Source organism: Dendropsophus ebraccatus, chromosome 11 (genome assembly GCF_027789765.1).
Source record: "Dendropsophus ebraccatus isolate aDenEbr1 chromosome 11, aDenEbr1.pat, whole genome shotgun sequence".
Lineage (NCBI taxonomy): Eukaryota > Metazoa > Chordata > Amphibia > Anura > Hylidae > Dendropsophus > Dendropsophus ebraccatus.
In genome coordinates, this window is record NC_091464.1 from 73,731,432 (window position 1) to 73,746,534 (window position 15,103).

A 15,103-nucleotide genomic window follows, 5' to 3' on the forward strand; every position below is an offset into this window, starting at 1 on the left:
ATAGTGTCCCATATAGTAGTCAGTCACTAGACATACATACAGTGTCCCCAGCAGCAGAATAATACATCATATCCCTATACAGGGTCCTACAGCAGCATAATAGAAAATGCCACTTCACAGCCCCCCAGCTGAGAGGGAATCCCTGGTTGCTGAGAGGGAATCCCTGGTTGCTGACTGTAAGGGTACTATTACACGGAACGATAATCGGCCGAATCAACCCGATTCGTCCGATTATCGTTCCGTGTATTAAATACAACGATCAGCCGATGACAACTATCATTGGCTGATCGTTAATATAGGTTTGGACCTATAATTCTCAGACGCCGACCGCACATCGCTACGTGTAATAGCAGTGCACGGCCGGCGACTGATGATATACATTACCTATCCATGCTCTAGGGTTGCTCCTGCGGTCCGCTTCTCCCCGGGTCCTGCTCTAGCTTCAGAGTGGCCTGTTAGCTGACAGGCTGTCCGGCCAATCACAGGCCGCGGCGGTCCCGGCCTGTGACTGGCTGAGCGGCCTGTCAGCTGACAGGCCGCTCTGAAGCTAGAGAGTGCGGGACCCAGGGAGAAGCGGACCACAGGAGCAGCCCTGGGGCGTGGATAGGTAATGTATGCCAGTTTAGCAAGGGCTGCATCAGTAACGATGTCTTTGCAGCCCTTGTTAAACGATAATTGGGCCGTGTAATAGGTCCAGTAAACGAGCGCCGATCTAGCAGATCGCTGCTCGTTTACAAGTATTATCGGGCCCCCATTGGCCCGTGTAATACCACCCTAAGCTCAGGCATTTTGTATGAGGTAGGAGGGGATTGCCTCTCAGCTGGGGGTGCTTTCTGTTATGGTGGTAAGGGATTTCTCTCAGGTATAGGGTTAGAGGATTGTGGTTTTTGTATTTGGTCAGGCATCAGTGTGACATCTGATGGCTCCCTGCAGGAATCCTTCAATTGTCACAACGATCTACTGTCCCTGACATAGAAACTTAGTCTACTGTCCTGCAAACTAGTTTTACCACACAAGACCACAGAAGACTGCAAAACTACAACTCCCATTATGAGCTGCCAGTAGGACATGATGGAGGTTAAATTGCTGCAATCTGGAGAGACAGTGACTGCAAAATTACAACTCCCATCATGAGCTGCCAGCATGCCATGATGAGGTTGTAGTGCTGCAACCTGGAGAGCAACAAGCTGCAAAATTAGAACTCCCACCATGAACTGTCAACAGGGAATGATGGAGGTTGTAGTTCTTGGGATACCCAACCTGTCCAGGTTTTTTTCTCTTCTCTAGGGCTCACATCTTCACACATACTGTACATACATGCACATACATACATACATACATAGACATATACTGTGCATGCATACACCATATAGACACATACGTACATCATATACACCCATACTGAACATGCATACACCATATACATACATCGTATACACATAGTGATGTCAAAATACCAGAATTTTGAGTTCGATACCAATACCAACTTTTTTTTTGTTGCTAGATACCAATTAGATACTTAATAAATTATATTTAAAATCCGTCCGTACAAACCAATTTATGTTCCTTTCACTTTATTACTTTAAAAATAAAGCTTCCATTATTTAAATTGTAGTCATGTAACGCACATCAGGTATCAGAGGGATGATGGGGGTTGTAGTCATGTAACACTTCCGCTATCAATGGGGTGATGATGGCTGTAGTCATGTAACACACACCAGCTATCAGGGGCATGGTGGGAATTGTAGTCATGTAACACACACTTCAGCTACCAGGGGGATGATGGTGGTGTTTTTTGTAGTCATGTAACACACACTTCAGCTGCCAGGGGGATGATGGTGGTTGTAGTAGTCATGTAACATCCACAATTCTCATATACACACAGACAGGCACACACACACAGCAAGCACACACGGCACACAGCAAGCACACACACACACACACACACACACACACCAAGCACACACACACACACACACACACACACACAGCAAGCACACACAGAGCAAGCACACAGACACACAGCAAGCACACACACACAGCTCACAGCAAGCACACACACACACACATACCCCACAGCAAGCACACAGACACACAGCCCACAGCAAGCACACACACAGCCCACAGCAAGCACACAGACACACAGCCCACAGCAAGCCCACACACAGCCCACAGCAAGCACACACACAGCCCACAGCAAGCACACACAGCCCACACACAGCCCACAGCAAGCACACACACAGCCCACAGCAAGCACACACAGCCCACACACAGCCCACAGCAAGCACACACACAGCCCACAGCAAGCACACACAGCCCACACACAGCCCACAGCAAGCACACACACAGCCCACAGCAAGCACACACACAGCCCACAGCAAGCACACACAGCCCACAGCAAGCACACACACAGCCAACAGCAAGCACACACACAGCCCACAGCAAGCACACACACAGCCCACAGCAAGCACACACACAGCCCACAGCCCACAGCAAGCACACACAGCCCACACACAGCCCACAGCAAGCACACACAGCCCACACACAGCCCACAGCAAGCACACACACAGCCCACAGCAATCACACACAGCCCACAGCAATCACACACAGCCCACAGCAAGCACACACAGCCCCCAGCAAGCACACACAGCCCACAGCAAGCACACACAGCCCCCAGCAAGCACACACAGCCCACAGCAAGCACACACAGCCCCCAGCAAGCACACACAGCCCACAGCAAGCACACACAGCCCACAGCAAGCACAGACACTCCAAGCACACAGCACACACTTATCATGAAGAAAGTTTTCTGCACAGAGTTAAATAAGAGCATTCTGCAACCACTAGGGGCAGTTTAGGGGAATTCTGCTTAATGCTTTATAAGAGAGTTCAGTGTATAACCAATACAGTGATCCCTCAACTTACAATGGCCTTAGGATACAATATTTTCAACATACAATGGTCCTTTCTGAGACCAGACTCAACATACAACATACAATGCTATGGGCAATCAGCATCTGCGGCACGTGTAAATAACTAGAAGATCAACCAATGAAACTGGCAATTTTACTGATAAAACTCCAATATTAGTAAAGTGCATGCAATGGTTGGCTGTCTAGTAGTGATTCTATGAGTATAGTGTGATACTGCATGTCCTGTGCTGCATAGAATTTTGGTCTTAACATTCAGTATTTTCAACATACAATGGTTGTCCGGGAACCAATTAATATTGTATGTTGAGGAACCACAGTATACATTAGGCCTTTCAGCTCCCCTTAATGATGGTGTAAATCAGAGGGTGTTTTATTATTAAATAATTAATATTAAAATTTATTTTTGGACAACTTTGGACTGTACTTTTTTATATTATAGTATTTTTTTTTGTTTGCTTAACTCCAAGGCAACCCTGGACGTACCTGTACGTCCAGGGCCACCTACATGTGCTCAGAGCGGGGCCGCGCTCTGAACCGCGGCGGTCCCGGGTGCCGCGGCTATTAGCGGGCACAGTCCGATCGCCGTGCCCACTAATAAAGTAATCTGATGCAGCTGTCAAAGTTGACAGCTGCATCCGATTACTTGAACGCAGCCATCCCTGGTGTTTAGTGGGGTTGATCGTTACTCCGGGACGTTGTCCCGAAGGAGCGATCAACACATCCTGCTGCCGCCGGACTCAGCAGCTGGAAGCAATCAAAGTGCCTATCTCATCGATCTATGCTGCATATCTATGCAGCATAGATCTCAATGAGAGATCAGTGTGCTTATACTAGAAGTCCCCCAGGGGGGCTTTTAGTATAAGTGTAAAAGTAAAAAAAAAAAAAGTGTTGTTATTAATAAAAAGCCCCCTCCCCTAATAAAAGTTTGAATCACCCCCGTTTTCCCGTGTTATAAAAAATATATATATATATCGCCGCGTGCGTAATCGCCCTAACTATTAATTAATCACATTCCTGATCTTGCCCAGTAAATGGCGTAAGCGTAAAAAAATCCAAAAGTGCTAAATTGTGCTTTTTTGGTCGCATCAAATCCAGAACAATTGTAATAAAAAGTGATAAAAAAGTTGCATATGAGCAATCAAGGTACCGATAGAAAGAACACATCATGGCGCAAAAAATTACACCTAACACAGCCCCATAAACCAAAGGATAAAAGCGCTATAAGCATGGGAATAAAGCGATTTTAAGGTACATATATTTGTTAACAATGGTTTGAATTTTTTACAGGCCATCAGATACAATAAAAGTTATACATTTTACATATCGTTGTAATCGTAATGACTTAAGGAACATATTTAACAAGTCAGTTTTACCCCAGGGCGAACGGCGTAAAAATGAAAAAAAAAAAACAAATAAAAGAAATGCGTTTTTCTTTTCAATTTAACCACACATTGAATTTTTTTCTGGGCAGTGTACTTTATGAAAAATTTCAGCCTGTCATTGCAAATTACAATTAGTGGCGCAAAAAATAAGGGCTCATGTGGGTTTCGAGGTGAAAAAATGCAAGTGCTATGGTCTTTTAAGCACAAGCAGGGAAAAACGAAAACGCAAAAATTATAATTGGCCCAGTCCTCTAAGGGTTAAAAGGAACCTGTCACCCCCTGTGCCGGGGTGAAGGCCACTCGACCCCCCGCTAGAGCCCTTGATACTTACCCCATCTCACCATGTCCCGCTCCTGGATCTGTTCCCTGGACAGAGGTATCCTTGTTAGAAGCCCGACGCACGTGCTGCAGAGATGAGTCCGACGCCCATAGAGAATGACGGCTTAATTTATTCTCTATGGGGATCGGACTCATCTATGCTGCGCGCGCCAGGCTTCAGACTGTGATATCTCCGTCCTGGGATCGGCTCCAGGAGCGGAACTTGGTGAGATGGGGTAAGTATCCGGGGCTCTAGCAGGGGGTTGGGCTGCCTTCACCCCGACACGGGGGTGACAGGTTCCCTTTAATGAATCCTTATGCAACCTTCCAAAAAATAAATAGATAGATAATGTGTTTACTATGCAAAGTAGAAGATTATTTAGCCAGGGGTGGGTACCTGGCAGTTGACTCTTAAATCCAATGCATGCTAGGAGATGTAGTTTTCCAGGCAGGTACCATAATGTAAAACTAGAACCATTTTGTAAAAGTTTGAATCTAGGGCTAGAAGCAACGTAGACAAGCAGGAAAGCTGTCAATCTATGAGAATCAGTGAGGGCACCTATATGCTTTTTATGCTTTTTTTATGGGAATCCCCTTTAAATACTATTTCTTGAAAATCCCTTTTTTAACTCAAGGTAAAATAAAATCATGTTTTGTTATTTTCAAATGTGCCTATACCTTTTAAGAGAATTGGAGCTTTGTAATGGAAAAACAAAGCTCCGGCTGCTAGAAATATATTCAAAACCAAACACTGGACCTAAGAATGGCACAATGTTTATAGGTGGACACTTTAAAGTCTATATCCAGCAATGATTTGTTTCCTCTTAAGATCTCCACCAACTCTATTCAGACATAAAACTGTTTGTATTATTTTCGCATACTACATTTAACCTCACAGTTTCATTGAAATCACTTTTACTAAAAATAATAATGCTTGCACTTCGTTTCACAGAAAGACAAAGAAGATCAATGGTTGGAGAAAAAATTCCTTGGAAATAAAGACCATATTGTTCTAGAACATCTACAGTGGAATATGGGATATGAAGTTCAGATTATAGCAACAAATAGACTGGGTCATTCTGAGCCGACAATGTATGAATTTATCATGCCGCCAAAACCGAATATTATTGCAGGTGAGATCATTTACTACTTAATGTTTTCTCAGACCAATGTATGTCCAGTCTAAAGGAGAAGTCTCGCAAAAAAAACAACTCATAATAACGAAAGTATACTTACCCGTGCCCATTCCCACATAGTGCTGCTCTAACTACACTTGAACAACAGCAAGATACAATTACCTCCCAGCTTTCTCGGTGCGGCTTCTGTTGCTCCAATATTACTGCTCCACTTATTAATTGCCCACTAAGCAAGACAGGTATCCTGCCCCAGTCGCTGATTGTCTGAGTGGGAAATCTATCAGATAGAAATGTGATGTTAAAGCAAAACTACATGAGGCCGGGGGCTGTCAGAGATTGATAGGGCAGCACTTTAGGGGCATGGGGATGGGTAAGTATACTTTCTTCATTATATTTCCACACACCCCTGCCTGCAGGTGATTTTTTTTATTTTTGCAGGAATTTTTGGGAATTTATTGGCCAGCCATGTCCTTAGGTTGTATGTGATATTGTAGCATTTATTTACCTGACATTTGAAAAGATAGCTGAAATAGTTTTTTTTTTTTTTTTTTTGACTAAAATTTTTATTATAAATTTTCAAAATATTACAAAGGAAGACACACAGACCGAGGACATCATCGGCCTTTTACAATAAAAAAACATACAAATCGCCAGAGTAGACATGAGAAACATATCCAGAATAAAACAAATAAAACAACTAAAACAAATTAAGACAAAACACAATACACAATACAGTCCCAACTCGGTACATGCTGACAACAGGGAAAAAGGGGGGAGGGGGAGGAGGGGAGTAAGGGTGGGTAAGGGGGGGGGGGAGGGAGAGAGGGAAGGAAGGGGGGGAACCTACCATGTACAGACGTGAGTGTCCAAGCTAGTACCTAATCACACCTCACGGAGACACCTCACCACCGTTGCCTCTTATTAAATAAGCGTATGAGCGTATGACCCTTAATCTATATTGGTTGAAGTGACCGCCACTTTTCCCATTGTTTGTCAAAACGACTTAGGTTGTTCGTTCTCATGGCTATAGCAAGCTCCATACTATAGTTAAATTGTACTGCCGCCTTTATTTCAGCAATAGTAGGCACTTCTTTCGATTTCCACCTTTTGGCTATACAAGTTGTAGTGGACATAAGTATATGTAAAAGGACTGTTATGTCCAAAGTGGGGAGATTATCTAGATCCATTGACAGTAACGCTAGACCTGGGCCCCACACCACAGGGTATCCCAGTGTTTGTTGTATGAACTTACGGATTTCAGTCCAGAATCCTGCGAGAGGCGGGCACTTCCACCAAACATGCAAGAGATTGCCTACTTCTGATTCACACCTCCAACACTGGGGGGAAGCATCCTGAAATATCTTTGCTAATCTGTAAGGGGTCATATACCATCTGTACATCAGTTTGCGAGATGACTCTAAATGACCTACACAATGCGAGACCTTCGTCGCCAATGCAAACGCCGAGGACCATTGTTCATATGTAAAGTGTCTCTTTAAATCTTGTTCCCACTTGGCAATAAAATTAAGCTCTTCCGGGCTAGAAGATAATAATCTATAAGCCACCGCTAATCCTGATCCCCTTTGTCTTTTGGCGAGAAAGGTCTCATACTGCGCAGCTGCCCCTGTTCCTGGAATTAGGAGATTTTGGAGGCAATGTCTTAGTTGAAGATATTTGTAAAAGTCCCTATTGGGGATGCCATAAGCAGAGGTCAGCTCATCAAATGGTTTTAACTGATGGCCATCATATAAGTCACCCAGATGCTTGACCCCCTTAGTCACCCAACTGGAGAAGTCCGAATCTATTATCAGGCTGTGCAGGGCCGTGAGGGGGATAGAGGCAGATTTTGTCGGCAGCAAAACCTGCTTTATCAGTGGTTTATTGAATACTTTGAGACCTGCCAACACGGTGGGGGGCAGGGCGTGCGGTGACTTCCCCGCCAGCCTAGACCCCCACAGCAAAGCTAGAGGATCTCGTCTTGGTACCAGATCTTTTTCTAGAGTCACCCATGGTCTCTCATCTACACCTGCTCCTCCCCACCACTGTCCTAACTGGTCCATGATAGCGGAGTAGTAATACAATGTCACATTGGGGCAGCCTAGGCCGCCCTGTCTTACTGGCAGACACAGAACCTTGCTGGCCACTCTAGCTCTTTGACCAGCCCACACAAAGCGGTTTATAAGGGACTGAATCCGTTGTAATAAGGATTGTGGGAGGTAGACCGGTAAATTTCTGAAATAGTATAGCACCTTAGGGAGGAGCATCATTTTAGCAGTGGAGATACGACCCACCCAGGATATGGGGAATTTGGAAAATTTGTTCACATCACCAGTAAGGGTGGAAAGTAATGTTTTGGAGTTGGCGGATACTAATTGGGAAGTGGGGTAGGTAAGGGTTATACCCAGGTATTGGATCATTCCTGAGGCCCACTGGAACGGAAAGTCCGCTTTCAGTTGGGCAACAACTGCGGCTGGGATGCCCATGTCCAGAATCACTGATTTAGCTGAGTTAACTTTATAGTAGCTCACCTTACTAAACCTGGCTAGGTCGTCTGTTACAGCCCTCAGGGAGTTTACAGGGCTGGAGATGGACAGAATTATGTCATCCGCAAAAAGACCAATGCGGTGCTCGCATGTTCCTATTCTTATGCCAGATATGCGCGCGTCGGATCTAACTAGTTGTGCTAATGGTTCTATTGCCATGACGAATATCGTCGGGGACAGGGGGCACCCCTGTCGTGTCCCATTCGTGATGGCAAACGCGCGCGATAGAGTACCCGCTGAATAGATCTGGGCCCCCGGCACTGTGTATAAAGCCATAATAGCCGTAAGAATTGGACCCTGTAGGCCAAACTTACCCAATGTGGCCCGCAAATACCCCCAATGGACCCGATCGAACGCCTTCTCCGCATCCAATGTAAGGAGCAGAGAAGGCGTTCGCCGGGACTCAACCGCGTAAATCAGATTAATGAACCTGCGCGTCCCATCAATCGTTTGCCGCCCAGGTACAAACCCCACCTGATCACCCCCTATCAGAGAGGGTAGTGCTACTGACATTCGGTTAGCGATTAACTTGGCGTATAACTTCAGGTCCCCATTTAATAGGGAAATGGGACGGAAATTAGCAGCCACGTCAGGGCACTTCCCCGGTTTAGGCAGTGTTATAACCAAGGCCTTTAGCATCTCAGCTGGAAATTGGATGCCATTAAAGATGCCGTTAAATAATCTAGTTAGATATGGGGCTAAAGTAGTTTTATGTTGTTTGTAATACTCATTAGAAAACCCATCGGGTCCAGGTGCTTTATTATTTTTAAGTGATTTAATCACACTTAGTACCTCCTCCTCTGTTACTGGTTTGGATAATTGGGAGAGTTGGGTGGGGGATACTGTAGGAAGCACTATATTATTTAGAAACTCAGCTATCAGCGATTCTGTTGGTTGGGGCGTATTGGGGTCGTTTCCTAAATTGTAAAGTGCATCATAGAAATCGGCAAGGACATCCGCTATACCCTGGGGGTCCATTATTTTTTCTTTTTCTGTATTGTACAGGAAGGGGATGCGTGCTTTAGCTGCCCTATTATTGAGCTGTTTAGCCAGCAGCGCCGAGGGTCTATTTCCCTGCCAGTAAAATTGCATTTTCAATCTCCGCATAGCTAAATCAAATTTATGGGCATTTAGGTCGTGGAGTTGTTTAGTAAGTTTTGAGATCCTAAGTGCTCTGTCTGCTTGGAACGCTAATTTATTCAGTCTGTGAAGTTCGGTCAATTGTGATTGGAGAGATTGTATTTGTTGTGTTCGTAATCTTTTATCAGTGGAGGCTTGTTTCATAAAATGTCCTCTCATGGCGGCCTTATGAGCGCACCATAGGACAGTGTCTGGCACTTCTCCATTATCATTAATAGTAAAGTATTCTTTTAGGGCTATATTCGTGAGTGGGGAGTATTGGGGATGCTGCAGGATAAAGTTGTTGAGTCTCCATACGGGGTTACGACATGGAGGGAATAGTTCATTTACCACTAACAGGATTGGGGCGTGATCCGACCATTCTATGGTTCCAATGGATGCTTCTTCAATTTTAGGGATAGTGCTATGATCCACCAGAAAAAAATCTATCCTAGTATAGGACCTGTGTGTATGTGAGAAGAATGTGAAATCTACTTCGGAGGGGTTGCGGAGCCTCCATATGTCATATAAACGGTTTTGGTGTAGGAGGTTTGCAAGCGGTGTGGGTTCAGCACATACCTGTTTTGTAGAAGCATCCATGGACGGCCATATGTTTTTATTGAAGTCGCCCCCCATGATCAATGTGCCTTTTTGCACTTTGCTCACTTCAGCTATTAGTCGTGAAATGAAACTGTATTGGCGCTTATTGGGTGCGTACACTGAGACAAGGGTAAATAGAACATTATTAATAAGACATACCAAAATAACATAGCGACCATTTTCATCCATAATTGTACTCTGCACCTGGAGTGCCACCGTATCTCTAACCGCGATACAGACACCACACCGCTTATGGGAGGCTGGTGCTGAGAGGATATATGGAAAATTTTTGAGTTTAAACCTATATTGGTCCTCGGCATTTAAATGGGATTCTTGTATAAAAATCACATCAGCTTTTTGCTGTTTTGCCTCTCGCCATGTCCGGGATCTTTTATACGGTGAGTTGAGGCCTTTGACATTAAGAGATAATATTTTAATACCCATTCACATCCAGTGTAATGTGGTTTGTGAATGCCTCCCATACATGTGGTGTCTGCACCGCGGAGGTCCCCATAAAGGACAAGTATGAGTTAGAGTGATCGTACCATAGGACTGTAAGGACACATAACATAAAACTACATAACATAAAACAACCAACAGAGAACTGAATAGTGAAAAAAAAAAACATCAAATTGGCCACTGGGGGGATTAAGGCACCAAGTACCGTAATCACATATAAGAATGCCCTGAACAGCCATAGGGTCATGTTGTATCCAGCGGTCTCATACTGTAAAGCAAACCTGTGAAACTATTATGACATAGTCACCCATTTCCCTCCTGGGAGTTGTCTTCTCGGACAAAATGGGGAGGAAGAACAAGAATAGGAAAGAAAAAAAGGAATCAGCTATTAGCTGTGGTCTCAGTCACGTGACCTCTTCTTGTGCCGTTGCACCGTGCTCCAATCCTGTTGCACAGTGAAGCGGTTCGATTTATTTTCTCGTGACGGTGCAGGTGCCTTCCTGGCAAGGTTCCACTTGTTGCAGAGCAGCAAAGCGTCCTCCGGAGTCAGTGCCAGGGTTTTGGCTCCATTATAAGTGATGAGCAATTTCACCGGGAACCCCCATCTGTATTGCACATTATTTTCCCTGAGGATTTGTGTGCTGTCTGCAAAGGCACGCCGTCTCATCATAGTAGCTGCAGATAAATCTGCGTACACTGAAATGTCCTGGAATCTAGAGGGCAAGTCAGGTTCTTGTCTGACAGCATTCATGAGCTTTTCCTTGATATGGAAAAAGTGCACACGTAGAATAACGTCTCGTGGGACCGAGTCAGAGAGGTGTCTGGGCTTGGGGAGGCGATGTACTCTGTCCACCAGCAGGTCTGACGCCGAGGCTGTAGGCAGCAGACACGTGAAATAATCCGTCACATATTCCAGCAGGTCATCGTTAGTAACTGATTCAGGAACCCCGCGTAAGCGTAGATTATTTCTACGGGACCTGTCTTCGATGTCTGCTAACTTCAATTCCAGAGCCTCCACTTTTTCCTCTAGCACATTAACTATGTCGACCACCTCATTATGCGCTGTGGTTAAGGTGCCCATTTTATCCTCTATATGAGCGGTTCTCTCTCCCACACCGTCCAGATCTTTGCGCAGACTTGAGCACATGTTTCTCATGTCTGCCTGCCATGAGCTTTTCAGATCGTTCATAAAGCCCCTCATAATTGCCACAGTAATCGGTGCATCGTCACTCATATTATCAGCAGTACCTCTCTTAGTGCCGGGGGTGACTGACCTGGACTGTGTGGGATAAGACGCCTTCCACGAGAGGGGGGTCGGAGGCAGAGATGGGGGGTCGTCAGTCGCCATATCGCCCTGAACGTTGAGCTGCTGCTCATCATCCTCTCTTGCAAACGCCATGGTGGACATGGCCCCGTCTCTGTCTGATTCCGGGCTTGCCGTGCTGGAGGGCGGTAAGGACAGCAATGTGCCCGGTGTGTCGCATGCATTGGCCTCTTCCGTGAGAGTCGACAGGGGTGAGAAACGTCCCGAGGAGGTACGTGGAGCAGTCCTCTGCGCCGCAGCTCCTACCTCAGACCTTCCATGCTGCGCGGCGGCGCCATTTTGAGACAGCGCGCCGGCCGGCCGAAACGACTCCAGATGCATCTGTCGTCTCTTCTTGTTCTTGCCGCCTCTCATCCTGCCCCGGTGGTGTTCAGACACGGTGTGGGGTCAACGGGGACCGTGGGTAATCTGCAGGAGACCGCTTTTAGAGCCGAGTTAGGCTGCTGTGGACGGGAGCTCAAGTGCTACACGTCCTACTCCATCGGCTTCCGGGCACGCCCCCCCTGAAATAGTTTTTTTGGTGGGTGTGACCACCTACATAATTTTAATCATGATTATAATATGGTACATACATGTATTTTACTTTTCAAGTGCCACATCATGTTAAACGATGAAGCCCCTTCCCAAAGGGACCTCAAGGGACCTGTCACATTTGTAAGGGGACCATGCCACTTAAAATGTACCCAGTCCACTTTCCCTAACTACTTGGACATAGTGGCCTAGATAGCAGATCCCAAAAGGGCTATGGCACACTAAACTGGCTACGTACAGGGCCATCAGGCAGAATAGCCAGCAGTCTGCTTCCAAACATGGAGCGTACAACAAAGGCAAAATCAGATAGCTGGGGAAAAGTCAAGTCAGGCTGAGGGTCAAAACCAGGATACAACAGCAAGAAGCAAATCAGAACCAGAAGATTAAAAAAAAAAACTGAAAAACACTGAGAGTCATGCACAGATAGAAGCAGGAGACATAAGCAAAGTCAGGAAAACTAGCCAGGGGAAATATTTAGGAATATCTCGTAAAAAAACTAAAGAAATGCAATGTTTCAAAGGCCTTGTGCCATCATTATCAAGCATCTTGATAATGACCATGCCAGGCTGTTGAAACGCTGTTTACTTTTTTTTTTGTTTTACTGTGCTGCACAGAAAGTTTTTCATAGAATAAATCTACGCTACATTTGAAAACTACTCAATGTACTGTAGTTATTGAGGTTGGTGGTCATGGCTTACCTACTGGTGCCCATTCATTTGTCCTGAGGAGTGCTGCTTGTTGATTGAATATACTGGTTCAAACACTATTGATGCAGATCAAGACAAACAATCATGACTAGCTATAGGACATAGCTGCCCATTTTAGTTTACACCGCCCTGTCACTCGGGAGAACTGGGCTGCCTGTGATTGGCCTTACACTGCAGCTATCCTAAGAGGCTGACGGCCACACCATTACTTGGCCTGGGCAGTCTATCATGCCCCTGAAAACAGATTGGATGCCATGTGGCCACTTGTAATAGACTGCAATGGTGTGGTGTCCTGCCTCCCACACCATATCGTAGGTAAAGTGTCTGATATGGGTCCATGGACAGGTAAGTCTGTGACAGAATCATTATAGTGTTAAAGTTGGGGCCCACCAAAAAGATCTCTAGTAGACAGGGCCGTATTAACAACTGCTGCCCTAGGCACTAAACCTGAAGATGCCCCATGTTCACGCACCGATTGGCCACACCAGACCTGGACAATACCACCATACCCCCCACCACCCCTGGAAAAGACACCAGATTTACTGGCAAGTCTGAACAGGAGGTGGGAGACTAAAAATAAATAAAAGCAAAAAAAAAAAAAAAAAAACATTTTTATTTCCCCTGCTTCCTGGTGCTGCCCCCCTGCAAGGTGCTGCTCTAGGCACCGGACCACGGGTGCCTAGTGGTAAATACGGCCCTGCTAATAGGTTTCATATTAATAGCTATACAGTATTATAAAAATAAACAGTATATAATAGTAAGTCTGTATCTTGCCAATAAGGAAAGATACTATAACTACAGAATGGAAGATTTCTCAAGCACTGATGGATCTGTATATCTTGATGTAGACACATATAAAGCACAACATTTCAGATATCGCTTGAGATGACATAGACTACACCCTATTGTTTGCACAATTTTTGCTTCGATAACTTAGATTTTAGTTTCTTTACGATGAAAAGTAAAGCACAAAAATGAAGACTATTTTCTCATCACTTCCTAAGATTCTGCTGTGACAAATACCTTTTGGGAAATGCAGGTGTAAGTATTAAATCGATACAGTGGAGTTCAGTATTTATGGGGATTAACTCTGATAGGAGTTTATTAATTCTTCAGATGTCACCAGAAATAGTCTCTTGAGCACTTTGACATACATTAGGCAAAATCTCCCTTAGCAAAGATCTTTGCAAATTGGTAATAATAATAATAATAATAATAATAATAATAATAATAATAATAAATTATATATTATGCTATGTGAACAAAAAAAGTAATCCAGAAATTAACTTTCAGATAAAATGAATATTAAACCTGATATACTGACAAAATGCCCCAAAGAATTTAATTAAACTGTCAGTGATTTATAAAGCAGGAGGTTGGTGAATCTCTCCTCTGTTTTCCAAGTTTGTGAATCACGTTCGATCAGTTTGACATATTTGTGTTTCACTTTTGGCCAACGGATTGGTAAATAATTGGCACGTCCAACTATTGGATTCTGTTAGCCGGGAAATCAAATAACGAGAAAAATTTGGATTAATTACACTGGTCAACAGCCAAAAAGATTCTGACATAAAAACAGTTGAACTTAACAAATTTTGGGGTGCTGAGATTGAAAATGATGTTCAAATTATGTAATTGGCTCTAATTTTCAAGATATAGACATACTTTCTATACTTCTCACAGCCTGTGATACAATACTAGGAAAAGTTTGCATCATCAGTATTGCATCATCAACTGGTATATTGCATCGTCTTAGAATAACCAATAGTTATGGTATAACCCCTTGCCTCTAAAGTCTGTTTTGGCCTTAATGACCAGGCTCATTTTTCAAAATCTGACCTGTCTCACTTTATGCGCTTATAGCTCAGTGATGCTTTAACGTATGCTAGCGATTCTGAGATTGTTTTTTCGTCACATATGACACTTATAAGTAGCAAAATTTGGTCACAATTTTGTGTATTTTTTGTGAAAAACATCAAAATATCATGAAAAATTTGAAAATTTAGCATTTTATGAACTTCTGAAATTCTCTGCTTCTAAAAAAGGAAGTC

At 44.3% G+C, this 15,103-nt stretch overlaps 1 protein-coding gene across 2 annotated transcripts in view; it reads left to right on the plus strand.

Moving 5' to 3' along the window:
• Positions 1-15,103, plus strand: part of NCAM2 (neural cell adhesion molecule 2) — a 328,135-nt gene that overhangs the window by 272,807 nt on the left and 40,225 nt on the right. For both annotated transcript variants that reach the window (XM_069946169.1, XM_069946168.1), the window contains exon 15: positions 5,586-5,766. In XM_069946169.1, the coding sequence (XP_069802270.1) occupies positions 5,586-5,766 (181 nt within the window). The remainder of the gene's footprint in view (positions 1-5,585; positions 5,767-15,103) is intronic.